Raw genomic sequence first — 26,014 nt, 5'->3', positions numbered from 1 at the left:
CAAAATAAAATAAATTATAAAAATTTAAAACTAGATGTAATATAAAATAAATTGTGGATATAAAATAAGAAAATTATTATTTTTTTATATCAGAAATGCTAACTGTAAAATTTGAATTTAGACCTTATTCGATATTCCTACAAATATGAAAAATTGATCAAATTTAAAAGTAAATAAAAATTATTTTTATTAATATAATGATTTCTAAAGACATCAACAATTAGGTATGATTACTAGCCTTTTTTAGGACATTTATTATAATGGTTATAACTTATAACTAAAACAAAATATTTTTATTTATGATTATTTACTACTTTTGACTTAAGTTTACACCTATTATAAAAAATAAATAATTCCGTGTTTCTATCATTAAGTGTGTCGTTGATATGAGGAGGATTGGTTAGTAAAAATTATTGAATAGTCAATAATTACCTAACCATTAGGTAACATTTATTGTGAAATAGTAGTTTTCAACTTAAAATAACACCCAAAATTATTAAAAATATTACACTAATCTCTATAGATGTTATAACTTATTCAGAATTTAACAAATCATAAATTGGATTTATGGTAATAAACCATAATATATTTTGTACTTGAGATATACCTAACGTTTAGAAAAAAGAATTTAAAGGTATTTTACATTGACTTATGTATAAAATTAAAGTTTCACATAAGTAAACTTTATTTTGCGTGTCACATAATATCTCTATTAAAACACCATAAGCAGTAAAAAAAACATAATATTTGCTTACTCTGAATCTATTAAATTCGAATAAGACAAAATATACAACAACTCAGCATTGCGTTATTATTGGTACCTAGTATCAATATCGTTGCCATCAGGAATGCGCAATAGGTATATGTGCATTGTACCTATTGCATTGATATTAAAATAATATTTTTAAGTAATGGGTTTAAAATGAATATGTTTTTTTTTTTTAATTTAAATATCGTAATATAAATTACCTTCCATTTTGATCGAATACTTATTAAATATAATGATAATTGAATACTTCATAATTCAATTCGTACCTCTACTAATAACACAATTACCTACACTTCGTAAGTTTTAATCATTAAATTAAACAATTTTTTATATAGTTATTAATCACATATATAACACAAAACATTATATTCAATACGAACATGTGATATTATATCAATAGTACGTTTAAGTTTAACAGTTTTTGATTTTTTCACAATTTTATAAAGTAATTAGTCATTTTTGTTTCGAAATTATTGAAATGTTGTTATATTGCTTATAAATTGTGTTTGAAATCAATTATTTTTTCCGTTTCTACCTCATCAAAACACGCTTGAAAAATGAAATGTAATTAAATATTAAAATATTCTGTAACAATGCCATTATGTGTTTTGTTAGAAACGAATAACTCTAAACGATATGACTCATATCACTTAAGTAATTGTTGAATAAATGTATTCTACCTATCAAAACAACTATCACTTTTTGAACCCATAGCCATAATTGAAACTATTTGGTTTATATTTACAAGTCCGTCCATGAAGATACCTACCTGTTAAATTATATAATTACAATTTTTTTTTATAATATATTTTTACCTAAAAAAAAATGATTATACTTTGCATAATTGTTTTGATTCTAGAACCACACTGCACTTACAACTAAATGTAATAATAATTTTATTGTTATTCAATTAAATGTTGTATTATTACATAATACATTTTTTAGAAGTAAAACTGTAACCTCGAAGACGAAAACGTTGAATTTATTTAACACATTGAAAAAAACTAAATAAATATGTCTTAAACAATATTTAAATGTATACCTGTTCAAAATAAAACAAAATCATGGATTTTTATTAGATACCTACCTAACATAAAATATGATTAATTATTACTTTTATTAGTGCTGATATAGAAGCTAGAGGGTGGGGTGGAGGATAAAGGGTAAGATCGAGTAAGAGTATATTCATTGGTGTTATATCTATACTCAACCCCACGTGATGATAAAAAAGCAATATTTTATTTTAACAAACGCGTACGGCTCATTAATCGTTTGAAATTTAATAGTAACGTATAATATTTACGTCCACGTCATATTTTATGAATTTTGCAGCAGCGTCTGAAGTCTAACACATTAACAATAATATACGAATATAATGTTAATTTATTATTGTACATGGAATTATAGTGCAATAATATAATATCGACTGAATATAAACAACATAATATGATGCATTGCACTTGAAACAATATTATGCAATGTGCACCGCTAAATATAATTATACCTTTATATGCACAGGCACCTTATATTATTATAATATTATACTTCACACAGAACGTTTTTGTGAGGTTGGACCAATTCAAATTAGTTGTTGGATAGTTTTTTGTAAACACACATAAAACGTATAATATGTATAATAATGTTTCAATTGGATGAGTCGAATGAGCTTAATACTAAATATTATGAAAAATTATATTTTATATCAAATTTTAAAATTTAAATTATAAAAGTTGTCTAAACCATGGTATAATAATATTTTTAGTAAAACATGAATATGTTTTCATTGGGTATATATTATAAATTACTATAATGCTAGTGACTTAACATAAACAATAACAAGCAGTGTACTTTATAATGAAAATAATTAATAATGTCTTGTACTCTAGTTATAAAATACAACACATAGATGCCTAGTCAACATTTAATTTAATTTAAACGCAGATTAAAACGTATAATAAAGAAATTTTAGATTTATGTATAATTTTATAATAACAAATCGTTAGTGTTCAAAAATTATATAAGTATACATTTTTAGATCATATCACGAAAAAAAAGTGAAGTTGGTGTATATAGATAGTAATTAGTATGAAATTGATTAAAACTTGTATGTAAAATTGAATACTATGAATATTGTGTAGAAAAATACAAAACATTACATTTAGTATATCACAATAGTAGCAAGCATATTTAAACTAGGTTTACCGTTCGATCATATTTAGCAGTAATTTTGAATTACAGTATGACAAACGTTAGAACACATAAACACAGTTATAGAAATCAGTTTTTTTATGGTTTGAAGTGTACGAACTTTTTACGTTCGGATCTTGTGCGATATCGTATGTTGAAAACTACTTGGCACCATAATGGTACCAGCGGGACCTAATCATTTAGTTAGAGCCTAATACAAATTAAATTTGGAAAAGTCCTACGATCCTTTTTTGTCCATCGCCGTCCACTTGGTCAAACCCAACCCTGTAAACAAGCGTAAGACCTGGACCGACGCGAAAACGTTATTTATTATTCACGATTTTCTGTCATACGCAATGACATCACAATGTCACATATTTTGTTTATTTATATGGCCTTGGTTTTTATTTTTCAGGTCTAGCCGACCGAATCAATCGCATATGAATACGGGTCGACGCTAACTCGACTTTTGCGACTCCACCCGCACACCCACACGCCGGACGTCGTTTTTCCGACCTGCACTCCTCGGAGGACATCGCGTGAAGTCGAACGCCGTCGTCACTGCTGCCGACGCGCCAACACTATTCCGAGACTAGACATCGTCGTCACCTGCACACTCGCCACCGGCACATCTTCTCCCAACGGCGTTGGATTAACCAGACCCGTGGTATATACCGCGATGACGACGACGGCTGTCACTAACATAACGACCATCTGGTCGTAGAAGTACCGAGCAGAAGTGGTGCACAGTGGACCGGAAGCAGCCGGAACAGTCAAATAAGGCATAGGTGGGGGTGGCACGGACTTTCCGATGTACGAGGAAAACTATACAGCCGTGGTGCCCACGTACTTGACGAACCTGGTCGAATTCAACGAAACGGCGAACGATGGCAACCAGACCGACGGTGGAGGCTATCTGAACGTGACCACCGAGATGCCTGTACGGTACGCCCGGCCCATGTACGGGTTCGTCATGCCATTCCTGTTGCTGGTCACCATTGTGGCAAATACGCTGATCGTTGTGGTGCTGTCCAAACGGCACATGCGCACGCCCACCAACGTGGTGCTCATGTCCATGGCCTTGTCCGACATGTTCACGCTACTGTTCCCTGCCCCGTGGCTGTTCTACATGTACACGCTGGGCAACCACTACAAACCACTGTCACCTGTCGAGTCGTGTTACGCGTGGTACGCCATGAATGAGGTCATACCAACGCTGTTCCACACCGCGTCCATTTGGCTCACGCTCGCCCTGGCCGTCCAAAGGTAAGTGCGACGCCACATATTATTGTAATGCAGACACTACATTGTTATTGTTGTTGCCGTCGCCGTCGTTGTCATTGTCGTTGTTGAGATTCCTCCATATGACATGACTTCTGCAGGCACGATTCGGTTCCCCGGGGGGCGCACGGCAAAATGTTTTGCGAGAATGTAAATGTCCGATTATTATTTCAACATAAGGAAACATTATTAGGAGGCACCAACCTAACTACCATACAGAATCATAAAAACTGGTAAATTATTACCGAGGAAAGCATTACATTGGAATTTAAAAATAGGTAATATCTTACACATTAAATAATTATAAATCAGAAAAACAATACACAATATGAACATTTTATATGGCGAATTTCTAACTTCCTTTTATCGAATTTCTAAAACAAATTTTTAACTATAAAAAATGTACTGTTTGTAATAAACGTTCTATGTACTCGATATGATTTTAATTTAGAGATTTTTTTTGTGATATTATTACATATAGTATGTAAGAGCACATTTTTGGTATAGTAACGTAACTTAAGTACATTAAGATTTATATACTTTATAAATAAATAAAAATTTTTGAATAAATAGTATGAAATTTGTAAGAATATAATTCTTAAATTCCGAACAAAGAATGACTTTTATCAAAAAGATTATTTTTTAAATGGTCCTGTCAACTTTTTCTTATTTAAAATAAATCATCAGTATTTTCTGTTATCATAGGACACCGATTTCCGATACTAAATAGATCAATGTGAATGGTGAGGCATTTGAGAGGTTAGTTTTTATTCTGGTTTTGAGGAAACCATTTTTAAAAAAACAACAAAACAACGGAAATTACTGATTTCCTATTCAATTATTTTTTCATGATTCAGTTGTATAAAAACGTTATGGGCGTGGTTCTCCGATATTATCATTGTTTAATAATATGATATCATATAAATAACTTATTAAAAAATTATAAATTTTTTTTTTAAAGTCTAAGAAATATCATAATTAGAAAAATAATACACCTATTTATAATGTGATAAAAATCAAACAGGCAAGGTTTATGGTGATCGATCCATTCTTCTTATACTCCGTTATAATTTTACCTTCTTTAATAATAAGGTTTTGTATAAAATCTGAAAATGTTCATAAGCAGTTATCAATTATCAGTTTATTGCCATAGAATACAAGTGATAAGTTCTCCTAACTTCACGAGTTTCATTACCAATTAGTTTTTTTCCTAGATTTTCCTTATCTAAAAACATTCATTGATCGATGGTCTATCCTGAAAGTTATTTTAAATAGATTAAAAATTGTTGAATGATCTTTGATCGTAAATATTTAAAAAAAACTGCTTGATCGTGTTTAAATCGATCAATTTTTTTTTAAACTTTTATACATTCATGGTGGCCAGGTTTTAGTATTTTTATATTCAATGAAACTTATGATAAAATTCGATCTCGATATTATTCGACTTTTCAATAATTTGTAAAATATTTAATATTGCTTTGCGTGCAAAGTGGACCTTATAATGGTTCTCCATTATTAAAATAAGGGATACCGAGAAAACGACTCTACCCGTTCTGTACATTAAACTATAATCTTCTATACTGTGGTATATTTATATATTATTATTATTATACCCTATCTCTGCCATAAGGGTGAGATCGTGGACACTAGGGACCACGCATGAGATAATATAGTACTCGATGGAATATTATCGTCCGGTCTCGGTTACGGGTCCAACGAGTAAGTCTAGAGGATTAGAGCTGCAAATTAACATATGTTTGGATATTTTATGTTCAGAAATAGTATTACAGTAGTGGATCTAAATGTAAAACCTACTGTGAATAGATGCAAAAATCCGTTCTAGAAGTATATAAATGTTTTCAAAACGATTTTACCACCATACTGTCAAACGTCTATCTTTCACGGACACCTCTACAAAATGCGGTAGTAGGGAGGTACTCTTATAAGCGTTACGAATATTATATTTCACTCCCCTGTAGAAATACATGAAAAAGGCGTAGCAAAGGTAACGTTTTACGACACCGTAGAATACATTTTTCAAAGTTTGCATTTTATTACTATTGATAATGTTCATAAAGAAATATATATACACATATACATATACAGTATAATATACCCCCAATGTGCCCTCATGAACTTGTATTTTATGAAAAAAAAGTTTTATTGTACAATGTATTGACGCCAAAAGTAGACTCACATAAAATTAAAACGTTATTGATTTTCTTTATTTTTTCACAAATAATTTCCAGAATTTACACACTTTCTTAAATATTGAAACTCATTTACATTTTGGGCAATACGAATTTTTCTTTTTACAAACAAGTGTCTTTATCGTACACAACGACATATAATTCTGAATGCTACAACCCTCACTTCTGTAATATTCTCAAACGATTAATTCTTCAATATCTATACTTACTAGCAAATTCTAATACAAGTAGGTATTTCTCATGTGACAACACTGTTAAAAGCTATTTTATTAATGTCTTCTTTTAAACTAATGCAAATCCAATATATTGGCTATTGTGCCATCTACTCAATGATGTAATATAGGTACACAATGGGAACATACATAAAAAACTTTATTAACAAAATAATTGTTTTTATATTCATTATTGTACCTACTGGAATTCTATGTTTCAGACTTAGATCAGTATTGTTAGTGTGTATCATTTCATATTTGATTTCGTATAATATTCTGTCTTTGTCACGAATGGATCGTTGACATTCCGAATAATATTTAATTATTTTTTCTAACATTATTTTCTTGTCGTAAAAAATGTTCACTTTACCAGTAAAATTATTGCGTTACACATCAAATCACATTCGATTGTCGACCTGTTATACGGACCCTATAATACGGTTAGAGAAATTGTATTGTATCATGAGTAATCATTGATAAAAATTATTTCAGCTTTAATTGCTAACAAAAATCGTTCCGAAAATTAATATGCACATTTCTCTGTTAGTTATGGTATTTGGGAATATAATTAAAGGAATATTCAACGGAAAGGAAAACATAATACATTTATGATGAAAAAATAATGTTAATGTTAAACTATTTAGAGTAATATCCTGCAGACTTCGGGCAAAATTTATGAAATATAAAAGTGCACTTATACTACTGATTACTAATACGTTATTATAACTTTATGACGTATATCCATGTAGAGTACCTATATGTAAAATAACGTGTTCCTTTGAGTTTACGGGACTATCTGGTGTATACAGACTTACAGTCGTATAGTTATTACTTTTTTAATCACTAACCGGAAGTAAGAAACTCCTAGCGAACTCAACAAAGTTCATTTTTATTAATATATTTTAACATCTGATGCGAGAATGTGACTAGCTAAAATGATAAGGCCACGATAAATGTAGCGTAACATATCGTGAACTAGTATTTTATTATACCGAAATGTTTGTATTCCGGGTCGGTTATCGTGTTGACGGTACACTGGTTAATCCATTTTGAAGTAGTATTAAAGTTCAATATTGTAAATAATATAAATGTTTTCTAGAAAACTACGTAATTTTAAAATAGGTAGGTATTAAATTGTTCGTCGTATTCCTTACCACTACACCAGTCACTTCGTAAGTTGCTGTAATATTTAGGTAGGTAGGTAGGTAAATTTTTGATGTAGAATTTTACCGTTTTATAAAACTAATAGAATTTTATTTTATTAAAATATTGTAACAGCACACCTACAGTTTCATCCTCAAGTCTTTTTTTGATATCAGTCAGCCATATTTTGAGCGAAAAAATATCCGATAGTTTTATAAAAATACTCAATGTAACCTCCAAACATTTCATAAGTCCCTTCCCTAAATATTTCCCTAAAATTTTGTAGGTGGGAATATACGATATTATTATAGCAAAGGTCTTCAATCTTCCCTCCCCCCCCCCTATCAAACTGTAAACGTAACTACTAAATTTAGATTATTATGTTGCATAATATTATTACCAGCCATCACGACAAAACCAAAAAAAAAAACGTTGTTGTGTTATATACATATGGAAAAACTATTTTAAGCCAAACAATTTTGAATCAAACATTTTTGTCCTTGAAATCGTTCAACCGTGAGACGGCACGGTCACAACGGACCGGCGTCTGAAATAATAACGCTTGAGTTTTCGCTATAACGTGTTATTCTGTATTTTACACACACACACACACACACTAGCTATGGGCGGTAATAGACCGTGTAAGCGAAAAGGCAGTAGCTCCGCTTATCATCCAAACAGTCGACCTCTCCCACTTCCGAAAATCCAGACCACCACCCTGATTTAGAATAAAATTGAATTCCACACCTTCATCCTCCCCGAAGAACGCACCCTTAAGGTCATTTTAAAGGGTATTCCGATTGATATCCATACCGATGAAGTTAAAAGTGAACTCAAGTCTCTTAAATTTTCGGTTAAATTCGTACGCCGTTTAGGTACCCCTGACAAACCGATGCCTATACGTCTAGTCCACATGGCTGCTGCTCCAAACGTGAAAAATATTTTCCTTGTAAATAACTTGTTTTACCTTTAAATCTCCGTCGAAGCTCTAATATCTTCCGGTCCGTCTCAGTGCTTTTCGTGCCAACGCTTTGGTCACGGTTCCAGTAACTGTGGCCATCTTCCGAGGTGTGTCAAATGTGCTGGTAATCATACAGTCAATGTATGTACCAAAACCCGTGAACAAACACCATCTTCCTGGAACTGCGGCGGGCCACATACTGCCAACTTCCGGGGTTTTTAACAATTTCTGGCACAAAAGTAGCAAATAACACCTTACGAACACTCCAAAACTGCCAACTCGAAACTCCAAAACCCCGATTTCCAAATCCACTACTCCACCTCCCCCACAGTAAACCCTTCAATGACATATGCTACAGCAATCTTCGGATCAATGCCCTCGACCCCAATTTCTCCAGTCCCACAACTCAACTTACAATTGATCCTCACCTTACTCACTAATCTCCTGTCTGCACTATCAAACAACCAGGATTCTAAATCCCTTATTGAAACTACCGTTAAATCATTCCTGTATATTCTCACGCCCCAAAATGGCTAACTTAAAAATCTTATTCTGGAACTCCAACGGTAGGTATTAAACATAAACTTAACGAACTACGTTATCTAGCACTACAACTGAAAAACACCATAATATTACTTAACAAAACACGCCTATCCCCGTCTACCAAACTTCACATTCCCAACTATTTCACATACAAGAACGACTTACCACCCGTCGGCGGCTCGCCCACATACCATAGTACGCCTGTTATCATCCATCGACGCATTGTCCTCCAGCCAGTGACATTAAACATATCCATCAAACTTCTACTGTCCTTATCAATTTTGATGACCACGAGGTACTTATCTCCGCTGTTTACAAACCATTTATTTCATCCTAGCTCACCTTAAAAACAATCTTCAAGACAAAACCCATCTAGTACAATTTTCCTTCAGACCTGAGCACTCAACTACTCTGCAATTAACAAAACTTACTCACCAACTTAGTCAGAACTTTAACAACAACGTTAACAACACCTCCATCTTTCTCGACGTGAATAAAGCCTTTGATCGAGTCTGACACAAAGGTCTCCTTTAAAAGTCTTCTCAACTCAACATTCCGACTGACATCGTTAAAATCATTGAATTCTTTCTTACTGACCGCGCCTTTATCGCTAAAATCGAAGACTCATTCTCGTCCCCCAGAAACATCCTCGCAGTGGTCCCTCAAGGATCCTACCTACCTTCAACTCTATACCAGACCTACATCAACGACTTACCAACGACTTCAAAAGCTTACCTCTCAATTTTCACCGATAATACTCACCTCCGACAAAAACCCCAAGCGTGCGACCATACAATTACGTCAACAACTCAACCCAGCATTCACTTGGTTCCACCACTGGCATATTAAAGTTAAACCAAAACTGTAGGTATCCTATTTGGTCGCTCTAACACTACGCACATGCTACCACTACTACTTGACAACCACACAGTTAATTGGTCCAAACAACCTAAATACCTTGGCGTTAAAATAGAGCGCAAACTCAACTTCGGACAGCACGTCAAAAACATTACCAAAAAGGCCACCCACACTCGTGGCGTACTCTACCTCATACTTAACGGAACATGTCCCATCCCACTAACTACAAAACTTAGCATACTTAAACTATACGTCTCTCCCGTTCTTACATATTATAGCCATTCTTGGGCAACTTTCATCGGTCCTTCACATTGGAGGCGTATCGAATCCATCCAAAATATCGGTACACGTACAATGGATATGCCCACTATCGTCAAAAATTTGGATGGTGTGTGTCCTAAATCGTCCGATATATATACTTCTTCCGTACCTACCGAATAATTGTAAGCTGTGCGCAACCACCGCGCGCGTTATGTTTATGTTCGGTAAGGAAAGTGATATTGTTCCTCCTGCTTTTGGGTTATGTGTTCGGGGTTGGAGTTTTTGGCTTCGTCCAACTACCCCCACGTTTATATCTTGGATTGATGTGTCTGGGTCAACTTGGGGCCATCTAATGTAGGTTTCAAGTTGTCTTGGTCGTTTGCGCAGTAATCCTGTGTTCTGATTGGTTAGTTCTGAAGGGGACCGTTTTATGTCGTGCGCTGGCGTACTGTTACAACTACCCCCCTCCCCCCATATTGTTCCTTGTGTGTTGTTATCAGCTGGTATATTATATCTGTTTATTGATCTTTCCGTGACCAACCTCCAATCAGTATTTTTTTCCATTGTGAATCGTGTTGCCGTGCCGCGTTTACTGTGGTTACCCAGTTGATTATTGATTGGTGTTTTTTTGTGTTTTGCCGACGGGTTTTGCCTTCGATTGTTTTGTTTATTTCTACGACCAATGCTAATCCCGTGATATTTTCTTTATTTGTCTTAAGCGATTCATGTCTTTTATTTGCTGCTGCTTGTTTCAAAGCCTCGTATTTTGTTGGTGTCATGACTGTGGTTTGTGTAATGGCTTGGCTGTTAGGGTTTTACGGGTGGTATATACTTTTTTTCTTGGTTCTTGCTGTATTGTGGTTGGCTGGTGATTTCCCGTTCTATGATTGGACCATTTTCGTGTTATTCATTAATTTGTCGCTTATTTGTCCGTATAACATGGACGGACTTCGGGGACGTTGATTAATTCTTCCTTGTTGGTTTTCTGGCTTATGATTACTCGTGTTTAATCACTTTTTAATTTCGTTGTTTTGTAAATTTGATAATAGGTGATTTGTTGTTAATACTTCTTGACCCATCTCATATTTAATAAAATTTTTGTTTTTGTTTTGGTTTGTTTTGTGTTTTTCTGCTTTTGATTTTATCCTATCTGCGATTATGCATAACATTTATTTTTTATTTGTATCCTTTGGTTGTGGTGGAAATTTGATCCATTTTTCGATTATATTTTCTGTTTTTTTTCTTTGTAATATTTCAATCGGGGTGGTCTCGGTAATTTCTGATTTCGTCCTATTTATCCAATATTCAATGTTTTGTTAGATAGTTGGGCCATTTTTAGTGTTGGTCTTGGCAATATATCCGTAGTAGTCTCCCAATTTCTCTATTATATCTTTCCAAAGGGTTTAATTATGGGTGGTATTTTGTAGAGTAAACTGTTGTTATATTTAACTGCATTAGTTCGGCTGTCCATATTTTTGACGTGAACTGTGTTCTGTTGTCGAAAATGTTGGCTTCTGGTGTTCCTACTTCTGGTACGTAATTTTCGACCAGTCTTTTGATTATTGCTTTTGTCATTGTTTGTTTTAGTGCTTATAATTTAATAAATTTTGAGAATGTATTTAATATTACGAGTATGAAATGTGTCCCACCACGGCCGGTTGGCAATGGACCTATAAGACCTATTGACACTTTTTCCAATATCTTTTTTGGTTTGTGGGCTATAATTTTCCCTTTTGCTACTTAGTTCAGTGACTTATTTCTTTGCCATGTGTCACAGTTTTTTTCGACTGTTGCTATTATTATATTCATGCTCCGAAATTTGCATGCCTCATTTATTGTGTGTGGTATGTTTTTTATTTGTCTGAGTGACCAGCTGATGAATATATTTCTTCCGTCAGTGGTCTGGTCATGTGTTCTGGGGTTATCACTTGCCATTTTGTGCTGTCTTTCTGTCTTAAGAAAGTTACGCCGTTGATTTTTGTGACGTGGTTGGTTGACTTGCATCTTTCCTATGTGTTTGTCCTTGGTTTGTTCTTGTGCTATATTTTATATTCTTTTCATCAATGGTTTGCTAAGTGTTTCCATTTCTAATAAGTTTAAGCAAAATGTTTCTTCTATCATAGTTCATCTATTCATACATTTAATTTGATTATATAATATTTAGTTACTCATTTATTAATTTTATATTTTTAAATGATTTACACACCTTGTTAAATTAATTACAAGTATTAAATTGTCCTCGTTTTAACTCTTAATAAGATAAATATAGGTATTTGGTAATGCAATAAACAATTATTTATCCAACAAAGAAAGAAAGTTGCCTATTAGTTTTTAATCTTTGTATTTATTTGAAATCAATTCATACTCGCTTAATAAAATTTGCTTCAAAATATGTAAAATGAGTATAAAAAATAAATTATACAAAGATTTTATTTTAGTGGTACTCAAGTGAGGTGAAATTATAAAACATTCATTATTTTCAGTAACAAAATATACTAAATTTACTATAAAATATTTATGTCTGCACATAATTTTCCGTACTTCATGATATAATTTATAACGTATTATGACTCTGACTTAAAATTTTCAAAACTTCAACTTTTATTGATACTGTTTATGAAACTACATTCTACCTTGTAATATTTTCTTAAAATTTTAATAATTCATATTACTCTCAGAAATATTTAGAATACACAAAACCATCTAATCATGATACTTTTTGTAGTGATTATTTGAAAAAGTTTATTGTGTTGTCTATGCTTTGTGTTGGTAGTTTCTTTTATAATATTACATTTAATGGTACTTTATGACTAAGTAGTTATTTAACTTTTCTCACTTTATATTTATAAAATAAAAATCATTTAAGTGCTTATTGAACAATCAAAATAATTTACAACTTTTAAATGCGATAGTAATAAATTAATTAGTACTTGTATCTTTCAGTTATTGCTCATTATATTCCTGCGAAAGGCGTGGTCTATCAATATATTTTATAATACATAGTTTTTTTTTTTTTTTTTTATAGTTAATGTACCAACTAATCTATGAATGATAACATGATAGTAAAATAATAGGTAGTTCAAAAGAAATAATATAATTTATTGTTCAAAAGTACTGTAGACAAATAGAAATTACATATTTGTATTTTTAATTTTAAATTAATATATTGTTTATCACCAAACCCATAACCATAAAACGACTAATAGAAAAATAAACAGAATTATAGAATTGTATTTATGCTAACATAAATGATTAAATAACCACTATAGGTGTGGTTAGGAAAACGTTATGTATTTTACCGTTCGACAAGCGAGTTAGATATTTTTAGTGAAGAAATATCCTAAGGCCTAATAAGTTACCAACAATAACAAATGTGATTCAAGCAATGGAATATCCGACGTTTTTCGTAATGGTAGTGAGTTGAATCTCATGTGGAAGTGTTCGAATAAATTATTCAAACAACGTGTGTGAATGGAAGAAAGTATACAAATGTTTACATAGATAGCTAACATTGTCTATGATCGCTCCCCAACTCGTGTAGAATATTAAAATAAAGGAAAATTGTATAAAATACTCAGTGAAAATATATAGGTAGGTATTCCATGGCCAAGGAAGATATTTTACGCCTGGGAAACCACTCACAAATCATATCTAAGAATTACTTTTCCGTCGGGTTTGTGTAAACTATGCATAATTTATATGTCTCACATAAGCCCATAAAAACTATATGAGCTGTAGTTTTCTACACCCTACACTCCGCAGCTGCCACCACATGCGCACACCCTAGTTTTTACGAAATGTTATTATCATTATAGAGAAGGAATCGTCGTGGATTAAAATGTATAAAATATGAAACCTTAAGTACAAAACGAGCGTAATTGGATGTAGTACACATCAAAAATCGAACCCCAATAAGATAATAATCATTGGGTACTCGTGGGGGCGCTGGAAATCGGTGGACATAACATAAATTTGAATGCCTATAATAATAAAATAATATAAATTACTTCACTTGTTAGATACATATTAAATCTACAGTTACACATTTACCAAAATTATACAGACCTACCTTCAAATGCTTCATCATATTGATATTATACTACCTATATTAGATATTTTATCTTTTTTCTTTTTAATCTAAAAATTAGGACCATTAATAAAACGACGTCATACACACAGGTGTTTTCTTGGTCTTGATATAACGCAAATACTCTTACGATCAGCACAATCCATTTTAATTTGTAACTTTTGTTTTTGGTATCAATTAATATATTATAAAGTTTAAACTTATAAAGATGTTGATAATTATGAGCAGTAATTAATGATAGATCAATATACTATTATTTTAACCTCGTGCATATATCTCATTTTAATGAAAAAAAAAAAAAAAAACATTTAGAAAACGCAGTAATAAATATGGACAAGACATCCGTAGTCAGGGTATTGGCCACTTGTCTCACCTCGTTACATTTAGCGCACGACAACGGTAATAGGTTAGTTTATTGTAATAAAAGTAATAAAATACGTACGTGATAAATCACTAAAAACCAGACATCTGATTCAATCGAATAGTGTAGCTTATTTCATGATTTTCAAGTATTTATTGTACGTTTATTTACAGAGTTAAGGGAAAATTATCAAATGTTCTGATCTTTTATTTGAACATAGTAACAGACACGCACATAGCATATAAGAATCTTGTTTTCAAATTACATGCTATAATCATTAGCTAGTAATCGAATTTTTTACGGTTATAAATAGTTTATTAATGTAAAATTCTTGTGATTTTTGAAAATTGTGTTTAATATAAATACAAATTTAGGCACCGAAAGTATAAAGTTTATAAGTGCTTTTACACTATAAATAATATATATTATATATATATATATACGTGTGTGTTAAAATGCGTAATGACATTTCATTTAAAATTCAGTGTTATTACAAACTAGTTTTACTATTTTCCTTATTGCTAATCTCAATTCAATAATAAACCATCGCCTTCGAAAAACGATTATGGTCAGATCTCGGTTAAAACCATTTTTACAACTGTTTTTATTTTCCCAACGCGCTTTTCTACAGTTTTTCATTGTATTTAGACACTTAGGGAAAGTTTAAAAAAAATTAAAAATAACTACTTCCAAGTATACCTATACAATTTTAAATGTCAAATCAATTTATTTTTAAAAGTAAGTACTCGTCTTACTAATCAAAACTATACCAGATAAAATTAATTTTAAAATAATAAACCATAGTAGTAAAACTAATACATTCATTGTTTTGACGAGCATTTGAAATTAATGTTATTATTTGTATACAATTGTTGAAATGCATTTCAATTAATACCCAAACTCTGGCAAGTGATTCATTTCAAAATAATGTGTAAAAGTTATGCATTATAGGTACATAACAGCAAACCATAACCGTTATTCATTTTGTAAGCATCAGAAAGTGTTTCCATATTTTATGGATAGGTATATGGTCAGATAAAACTTGCATATCTTTCTAGTATTATTATAGTGATATATATTATTGTTTCAAACCAAATAATTAAAAATATTAATATATACATATATATATATATAATCTATATGTACGTATTATTATTTATGTAGAATGGATAAATAGGTATTAAATAGATTATTTTATATAAAGTACCCTATATTTGGATTTGATTGTGAATCGGATACCATTGTAAATAAATATTTCAAGGAAATTCATCATAAATTATTATTTTGACAATAATCAAATTTAAGTTACTTAAATTTAGTTTTACACAATTTCATTTTGGTGTTTCATAAATGGTTTTGTAATATCTGAAATAAAACGTCTGTTTACTACTTTATGCATTTAGGTAGGTACCTACCTATATATACTCAAATTATTAACTATAGATTTAATTATGTCTTTCTGTCTCGTACAAACATATACATTTAAATATTTAATGTTATACTTATTGAAAAATAAGCCCTAGATTCTAAGCTAACAGTTTAATACTTACATAGCATTGTTTTATTGAATGTATAAAAAATCGTGAAAAATATAGCAACGTCCTCATACTATTGCTTGTTGAAATTTGTACTTAAATACATATTTTTTATTTAAACAATAATAAATTGATAAATAATATGTTAGTCTCGCAGCAGTTTTTGCATATTGCATATAAAGTATTTAATTTTTAACAATCTTAAATTAATAATTAGTGAACTTTTTAAGTCAATACAAAATATTATGATTTAATATACATATTTATACAAGCATAGATGAGCTTAAATCTTCGTTTTAGAAAGTTGTTTCAATTCTATCAATATTTTGATTTTTTTATTGAAAATCTGTAAAAAAAAATAAAACAATTACTTTTTAGCTATTAATATGATAAATGATTTTTTACTAGTTTCTATGTAAGCTAAACGTAATATAGCGCGTTATATTAAAAGAACAAGTTCAACTAATTGACTAAACAACTAAATAAATTGCCTACAATTGTGCTAGTCAAAGTTTGTGATATATATATTTAATTTTATTGAATCCAATTGAAAATTTCTTTTTATGAAAACAAATAAATGTCCAATAAAATACATTGCACTACTTTAGTGCTTTTAATCAAATAGACACTTTTTTTCATAAATAATACTCCAAAGGCTGTTAGTTTGAATTATTATATTATAATTTATTATATATATATAATTATAACTATAGTGTATTAGGTATCCATTTAATTAAAATAAATTAGCTCTGAATATTAATACTGAAATTCTAAATTATGGAGTGATTAACCACGTATTAAAATCAATCATGTGAACTATAATAACCCATGGTAATATTTTATAATAGTACAAAGCAAATATTACTGGTGGTAGTCAACAATTTCGTGGTAAAATTGATCATTTCGCTAAAATAATACCTACTTACAATCTAATTTATTATAAGCCATTTATGTATTGAATTTAGTTCAATAGAGTATTGTAAGACAGTTAGACTTTATTTTCCGCTATGTTGGTTTTTCAATAAAATTCTTAAATTTCAAACATATTAACAATAAACTCCTAAACACATTATTTTAAGATAAACAATTAATTAAATAAATGAAAAAAGTATAGATAAGTACCCAAAAAAATGTAAATTGAGGCAAATCAAAAAAAAAATTCCGTGGTTACATGTGACCAAAAATAAAAACTAATGTAGCTTACTCCCTATACTCCTAATAGATGCATAAGTACCTATATTAAATAATTAATACCAAAAAGCAATTATAAAATACAATTTCATAGTTATTTGATGATAGCAAGTTTTAAAAGTAAATTCTGATAATTCAGATAAATGTATATTTGTACTATTAACTTTTAACTTTTAGCCATTAGAGAGACTATTTAAATCATGTAATTTTAAGATAATTGATGAGTTTATAAAACTACCTAATTAAATTTCATTTTTTAAAAATAGAAAAGAATAATGAATATTAATTGTATTCATGGTTTTGACAAATTTTTGTCAATATTTGAAATTCAAATACTAATAAAAAAACATTGTGCTTATATATTCTTATAATTTTTTAATCTCTATAAGAATAGTTTATGAGGTACTTTGTATTAAATTTTCAAGTATTTTGATTGGGCCAAAAAAATGTTATCGATTCTTCAAAAATTTTTTTCGGAAAAATTGAAAATTTAAGTTGTCTATAAATAACACAAAAAAAGTCAAAATATTTTGAAAATTAAATCATGTAAAGAAAATGCAAATCTAAATAACTGGTAAAATTTTCAAGTACCTACAACTGATACTTTTTAAATAATAACAAATATTTAAAATCGTTTGAGGATAAATCGTTATCGTTACGCTATTTCGAAAAATTTAAAATTCAAACGGGCTTATAATTTTTCTCATAATGATGCTTCCAGTTTTCTCTATAGCTACTTGAAGGAAAACTTACGGAAAACTTTGTGTTGTATTATTAATCTTCAGTTAAAAACACAACAATTTTTATGATTTTTCAACTTCAAAATTACTTTCAAATTTTCACGTTTTCGACAGATTTTGTAAAATTTTTAACTATAAACGATTATAAACAAAAATTGTGACTAACGATTTTTAAATTTTTTTTAGCTACAATAAGAAAAACTCATAAAAAACCTTGTATTAAATTTTCAAGTTTTTTTGGTCATCCAAAATTTTTTTACCGACACTTCAAAAAAAAATTCTCATAAAAATCGAAAATTTCAGTGGTCTATAAATAACTCAAAAAAAGTCAAAAAATTTTGAAAGTTAAACTGTATATATATAACACTAACATAAACATTTGGTGAAAATTTCAAGTATTTACAGTAGTTAGTTTTTGAATTAAAACTATATAAAAAAATCAATTTGGTCGAAAACTGGTATTGCGTAAAAATTCCCGGTTTTCTGACATTTTTTTTTTGTTTTTCTTGATTTTTTTGAAAACTGTTGGAAAATGTTTACTTTTGACCTGTATTATGCACCAAGGATATTCACTTTTACATCAGAAACCATCCCCGAAGTTTGAAATAGAAGCATTATTTCGACTAGTTATGCTGTACACAGACACAAATAAAAAACACACACATCATCGTAAAATAAATATAATAAAATCACTCCGTTCAGAATCTAAAAATTGTTTTTAATATCAATATTTTAGTTCAAAATGTCATATTAAAAATATAAAAAGTAATATTATACGTCATCACTATAATCGATGGAAACCTAAAGTCAGTAAAAATGTATAATAATGTATAGGTAAAATAAGAGTTGTAGCCCACCGTCCCATACCCGGAAATGACAAAAACCTATACCGGTGCCCATTCGAAATTCTGCCAAAATATCCACGAGTACCTAAACCAACAGTTCCCTTCCCCACAGTTCCACAGCCTAATGGCCCTTGTTGTCGAAGCCTCAACCCCCAATAAAAAAAAAAAAAGAGTTGTAGCTGGTTACAGTACATATTCTAAATAATACGCATATATACATATAGGTACTGACAACAATCAAGGCGATTTGGGTTCGGTAAATGTAATTAATTAAATTCAAATCTACCTTTTAAAATGGCTGGTTGAACACAAAAGGAGACCAACGGGAAATCTCGTTTAGTGCACCTATTTCGAGTTCTGACAACGCAGCGGCGTCCTCTTCGTTCGCACCAGTGACCCATCCATTCGCTTTATTAATACTATTATCAAAAAGGACTTTTTGCCACTGCGGGTAGGTAGGTGCCTCGTATATCGTGTGTAGCCTTAACGGTCGTAAAGTACAATATATAAACGCTATTAAATTTAATATGCACATAATACTATTATTCGAACCATCTGCCCTAGCCACGCACTTCCATCTATGGCAGTTGCAGTCTAAAAGAATAAGTGCAAGAACACTTCACACAAAGGGAGCTTTTTACTTTGAAAAAAAATATATATATTAACACTTATATTGCATTATAATAATATTATTTACTTAATACCTGCCTGGTATTATTATTATTATTAACTACAAAAAAAATCTAACCGAAAAATCCATTATTTTTTTTATTAAATAATATATTTTTTAATGGCTCGTTCGTGTTCACCTAATATTTCCTTTCCACTTAAATGAGTGAAATGCACACAGATATACACGCACTTCAAAACTTTTCCAGTTTAGACTGAGCCATTTGGTTGTAATAGTACCTACTAGGTAAAACAGGTGTTTCCTAAAATATATAATATAAATATTATCATATTTATTGAGTAAAAATATAATATCACCAAGTTATCTGTTGACAGGATATAAAATTCTATCGTTAACATAATATAAATTTAAAATATCAGATTATCATTTATTTGGGTTTATTTCGTTTTTGATCTTATAACAATAAAATGTTTATTACAATCATTTTCAGCACGAAAACGGATATAATAATATGATATAATATTATAAAATATCAAAAACTGGAGTTAATAAGTTACCTATAACTTATTCAGATAAATCACTAGAACACGAATAATACCTACACAAAGAATATTAAATTTATCGGAAACATAGTGCATAAAAATAAATGATATTAATATAATCGTACATTCATGTATAATTACAATTTATTAGCTTTACTATTAAAGTGCATTTTTTTTGGCCTCGAAGTACATGCATTGACTTTAAATCACATAGTAGGAACAATATTCTGTATAATTCAATATAATATTTATGTTACCTGCTCGTATTGTGTAGTAATAATTTATATAATTTGAAAGTTCGAAGTTCCCTTAACGGCATAACTTTAATAATTCTTGCGAGAAAATGCAAGCATCATAATGTCACCAAACGATAAACTAAAGTGACTCACATAACCTATAGATGAAACTGGTGAAAATGTAGTGGGTATTATCAATATCACTTCGTTCGTATACTTTACTAAGGTCAAGCATTAAAGAGTTAATAAAGTGAAGTTACCTACTTTTAACATTGTCACATAAAGAGTTATTTTTTGTTTAAAAGTACCTAACTCCTAACTTAATGAGTTACAATATATTCTATAATATGTAGTTACTATAATCAGTTAATTTATTGTACAGTCATGTGAGTACATTTTTCCCCTAAAAATTTAAATAATTTATCAGCTATAATTGTACAAATCATTAATTGTATAATAAAATAACAATATTATATTATTAATAAATATTAGGTATTTAATATGTTATGTGATTATGAAAAAGCTAAATTGTGCACTGTCAATTTTTTTAATGCACTATTTGATGATTTCAACGGATATCAACATGACGTATACACGTACAACTTAATATTATAAATTTTCATAAAAAACTAAAGTCTCGTCCAAACACATTAATTTAAATTCTCTCAACATGGCCAAATAAATAAGTTTGAAATTTAAAGATAATATGTTGTGCCGTTTCACATGGACGCGTATCATACGCGACGTAGGTACCTATCGTACGCGCACGGTTTCAGTTGCATTATTTAGTTAAATGCATACGCACCACTCCGACGATGACGCGTTTCCTTCGTAAGTATGACGTGTATGAACATATTAATCAATGTAAACTAAAAACTCGCGCGTACGATGCGTCGTGTCAACCCATGCGAAACGGGCCTTAGTGTCGTAATGTCTTGAAAAATTTAATTAAACAAAAACGAATCTGAATAATTAATTACTTCTGCTAGTGGGGTATATCATATTTTAATAAATTTCCTTTTTGTTAATTTAATTACCTACTAAAAATATAGTAATTTATTTATATTTTTCACTATATGTATTTTCGTTTTTATACTTTTATACAATTTAGTTTAATTTACTTATCAAACTATGGCGTGGATTGTAAAATATATATTAAAAATAAAATTAGCTGATTCTTAACCCACTTAGGTTATTTTTTCTATTTAACTGGTTCAAGAAACTGGTAACACTTAACAAGTTAAAAATAAAGAACAGTAACTTTCTACCTACTTTCGACTCATCTTACATTTCTCTATATTAACTTAATTACTAATCAAATTTTTAATTTTAAGTCTTGCAATTAAAAACCTAAATAATGTCGATGTTCATGGTATCACCGGGTACATTTTTTAAAGATATGAACATTTTAATTACTAATTTGAAAATAAACACCCAGTCTCGTGAATTTTTATCATTTTGACGTTTGTGTAAAAAAAAAAATAAAAATATTTTCATTTCATATTCAGTATTAAAATAAAATCTAATAAACCTAATCAACAAAACTGAAATTCTATATTAGTTGGTGGTTCCAGTCAAGTGTTGGATACATGAGAATATTATAATATATTGATTTCCAAAATGTCCACCGAAACGTTTTGAATTTATTATAGGAACTACCAAGTATACCAACCCACAATATAAATTTGAGAATGAATAAGTTGAAGTCTTATAAATGTTTTTAAGTCACGCGATTCCTTAGATATAGAAGTGACAAGGGTTGGTGGTATTATAGGCGGTTAAGTTGGTTTAAATTTCAGAAATATTATTAAAAGTAAATAATTAATGTCACACAACAGGTACCTGTTATGTTTTTATATTATACTAATTTATAAAACGGTAATGTAAAAACTTTATACTTGCAGTTTCTATACTTACACACGTCATATCGTTTGAAATATAATATAGTTCGATTTAATGTTTAGTAATAGTCAATAAATAGATGTATGGTGATGATATGAATCTTTGAATCTGTGATACTCGTTTGCACACAGTACACAACTTTTTACCTGGAAACTGACAGCTCATTTGCGTACATAAAAAACGTGAAAACCCAGCTAATACAAATTTTTACCCGTAAAATGACGTTTTATTTGCGTACAATTATAAAATTAGACTTATATTACAACTTGTAGTGCAAAGTTCGATAAGATACAGGCAATCTCAAAATTTTTTTAGTCACAAATGTTTCAGACATTTATGTACCAAATGAAATTAAATTAACAAAAAAAAAAACATTTTTAATCTCGCCTGTTGTATACAGACAGCCTTAAACCCTTTAAAAGTGAAAAATACAATCTTAAACATTATTTTTGTTAGTACTTTTGGGTTTTAGTAGACTTTTGCCATAGTTTATGTACTCTCATTTGTCCTACGTTTTGGGTCATTTATCACAGGTATTAAAAATTAGTGTGCGAAATTGAGTTGTATAATTGTCACAAAAAAGGTTAAATGTACGCAAACTGTTATCACCACTTTGAATAAATGATATCAACGTGTTCATGAGTAATATAGTAAAATATAGACGATCAATTGAAAAATGCAAATGCTTACCTACCTCCATTGCAGTGGCGTAGCTATTAATTTTAATTGGGGGGGGGGGGGGGAAATTTCAAAATTGTTTATAATAATCATGGATTGTGTATTAAGTCAAATATTAGTATATAAGTAGTAAATTATAATTAATTTTGGTAAATGAAAACAGTAAAAACACTAATAATAACACTTAGAATTTCATGTGCCTATCTTTTTCAGCAAACTTGTACGCAAAGTCTTGGATTTGAAGTTTTTCTAAAATTTATTTTTCAATGGATACTAAAATCAACGACTCAAGTCTTTCCTGTGTCATTTTTGTTCTTAATTTGCCGTTTACCTAAAATTTAAAAAAAAAAATGTGTTTCTAAATTTACTATTATACAAGACATGTTTAAGTTGTTAAAATGTTTTTGTGTTACCAAGGTTAATTTAGAAAAGCTTCTCTCCACAGAAGCTGTTGTCACAGGCAAGCATAAACAAATTTTATATAACTCAATTAAATATTTTTAATCTGGGTTGATATTATTCATAACTTCAAGAATTGTTTGTGAATTTTTGACACAATTACGATTTAGTTTATATTGTATTGTATTATTAATAAGATTATAATTATTTGTTGCATGTGTGTAACACAAAACAAGAATAATTTAATGAAAATAATAACATACCAGTCCGCTCTAAATTGTCTACCGTTATCTTTGTTGAATCCATGTTTTGGTTGAATAGGTCCATGTTTCAGATAATGTTTAAATAAATGTTCATTATGAACAATATTTCTAATGTTTTGCGATGGATCACATGTCTCAAATTCTTTACAATGACACGTAATCTCACTCATTTTAATATATTTATTTTAAAAAAATCGATTTAAAATTGTACCAATAATAACCCTACCCCAAGTGACCCAGCAAAAATGCGATTCCCACAACGCTACTAATCCTAGCTGAAAGTCGATAAAAATGAGATGAACGTCCAAAATTGGAATCACAGTGCTGTTTTTTAATAAACAATTTTTGTTTATAATAATTGTACAAACATACAAAGGATGTTTGGTGGTGTACAGAGCTGTTTAATAAATACATATATAGGTTAATATATGTATAGGGCTTCCGTACATTTTACATAAACTTCAATAATATTATCCTGAATGTCCCAAAATCATCAAATAGGTACGATGATACCTATGCAATATTGAACACTACCCTCATAGGTACCTACTTGAAAATGTGAAAGTAATTATATTACCAGAATCTAATATGACGCTCGAATAATTAAAAATGTATTCAATCCCTGATGTTGATAATTTATGTTTATATGAAGAACTGAAACCGAACTGAAAGTACCAGTTATAGAACCTGAAAAACTTTAAAATATTGGTATCGCAACCTAACCAGGACCAAATTTTAATACTTTCAAATAACCCGGACCAGAACGCATATTTTTAAGTATCAAATAATGGTTTTCATAATTAGAAGAAAATACATGTATTCTGGCCCCCTCGATAATTTGAAACATCTGTTCGTACTGCTGGTAGGACACACTCTACAATTCAAATGTTTATTCCATGAACCTCTATTATTCAAATTTCCCTTAACGTTAGTATATGGAAGTTCATAATTATAAAGATTATGTTCAATCTATTTTGAGTTCTCGGAATGAAACTAATAACGATGGTGGTTAAATATTATCGTAGTTTATAAAATATGTAATCGTACCTTACTTACCTAATCTTAACTTTAATCGTATTATTTTAACATTATTTTACGTCCTAATGACGAAGAAGAAGAGACGGAAGTTCCTGTCATATCGTCGAAACAAGCAAAATATTTTATGTCAGGATTACGTCAATTTTTTTAGCAATCTAAAATGGACGAAAAAAGATGTAATACAATTTGTAATGCCATCAGAAAGTTAGACAACGCTATGGACCAGATTAAGGCCAGCAATTAATCACGAAAAAATAACAGCTTTCTTTAATATTTAAAATTAAATATTAAATGTATGTATAATAAATAAATATAGAAATAAATGTAATATGTACAATATGTCAATATGTATATACTACAGTTTTTCCCTCGATTATTCGAACACTTGGTAAATTGAATTTTTAACTCAGTCCCCTGGATTTCAAATTATCGAGAGCCTATACTGTACTATTATATTATGACATTATGATTATAATATAAAAATAATACATAATAAATTTAGATATAGGTACAGTATTTTCGGTAATTACCGTAGCACGGTATTTTCTGTATTCTGAAATACCAAAAATATCGGTAATTATCAGTATACCGAAAACACTTCCAGCCTCACCATATTGATCAAAACAGGTTGAATCATAAGGTTAATTTTCTTCAATTTTAGAAAACAATGGAATCTATGAATCCAGAACTAGCCCAACTTTCCAAAGTAGTTTTTATCACCCTAACTATCCAAGTAAGCGTTGAATGTCTATTTTCTGAAATAAAATTTATATTATTGCTGTACCAAAGTAATATTTCCATCAAAAACTTGGAGATTCAGTAATCAATTCGCACTAACAAACTATTTAATGATTAAAATAAAAACTAATAAGATTATATACTCGTGTTAATATGTTTGATCTTTATGATAACAATTTAAATAGTAATAAGTATTTATATTTTATTTTGATGTTTGATTATAACTATTTCATGGGATTTGATTTTGATGGTTCTAAAGTAAAAACATTGAAATAAAATGAATAAATGATTAAAAAAAACATTTTTTTTTTTTATTTCATTTTGAAATCAATTAAAATAACTGGAATATTTACCTTAACTCTTAAATTATATTTTTCAAAATTTGAAACCTGAACCAAAATTA

At 29.7% G+C, this 26,014-nt stretch overlaps 1 protein-coding gene across 2 annotated transcripts in view; it reads left to right on the top strand.

The window, feature by feature from the left end:
* The window catches only part of SPR (G protein-coupled sex peptide receptor), a 243,549-nt gene that overhangs the window by 115,142 nt on the left and 102,393 nt on the right, over positions 1–26,014 (top strand). For both annotated transcript variants that reach the window (XM_089216214.1, XM_089216213.1), the window contains one exon: positions 3,372–4,222. In XM_089216214.1, the coding sequence (XP_089072340.1) occupies positions 3,768–4,222 (455 nt within the window). In that variant the 5' untranslated portion in view covers positions 3,372–3,767. The remainder of the gene's footprint in view (positions 1–3,371; positions 4,223–26,014) is intronic.

This window comes from Diuraphis noxia, unplaced genomic scaffold (assembly GCF_037042655.1).
Source record: "Diuraphis noxia isolate RWA-SAM2 unplaced genomic scaffold, SU_Dnox_SAM2 contig0001, whole genome shotgun sequence".
Taxonomy (NCBI): Eukaryota; Metazoa; Arthropoda; class Insecta; order Hemiptera; family Aphididae; genus Diuraphis; species Diuraphis noxia.
This window is presented reverse-complemented; position numbering and strand designations above follow the sequence as displayed.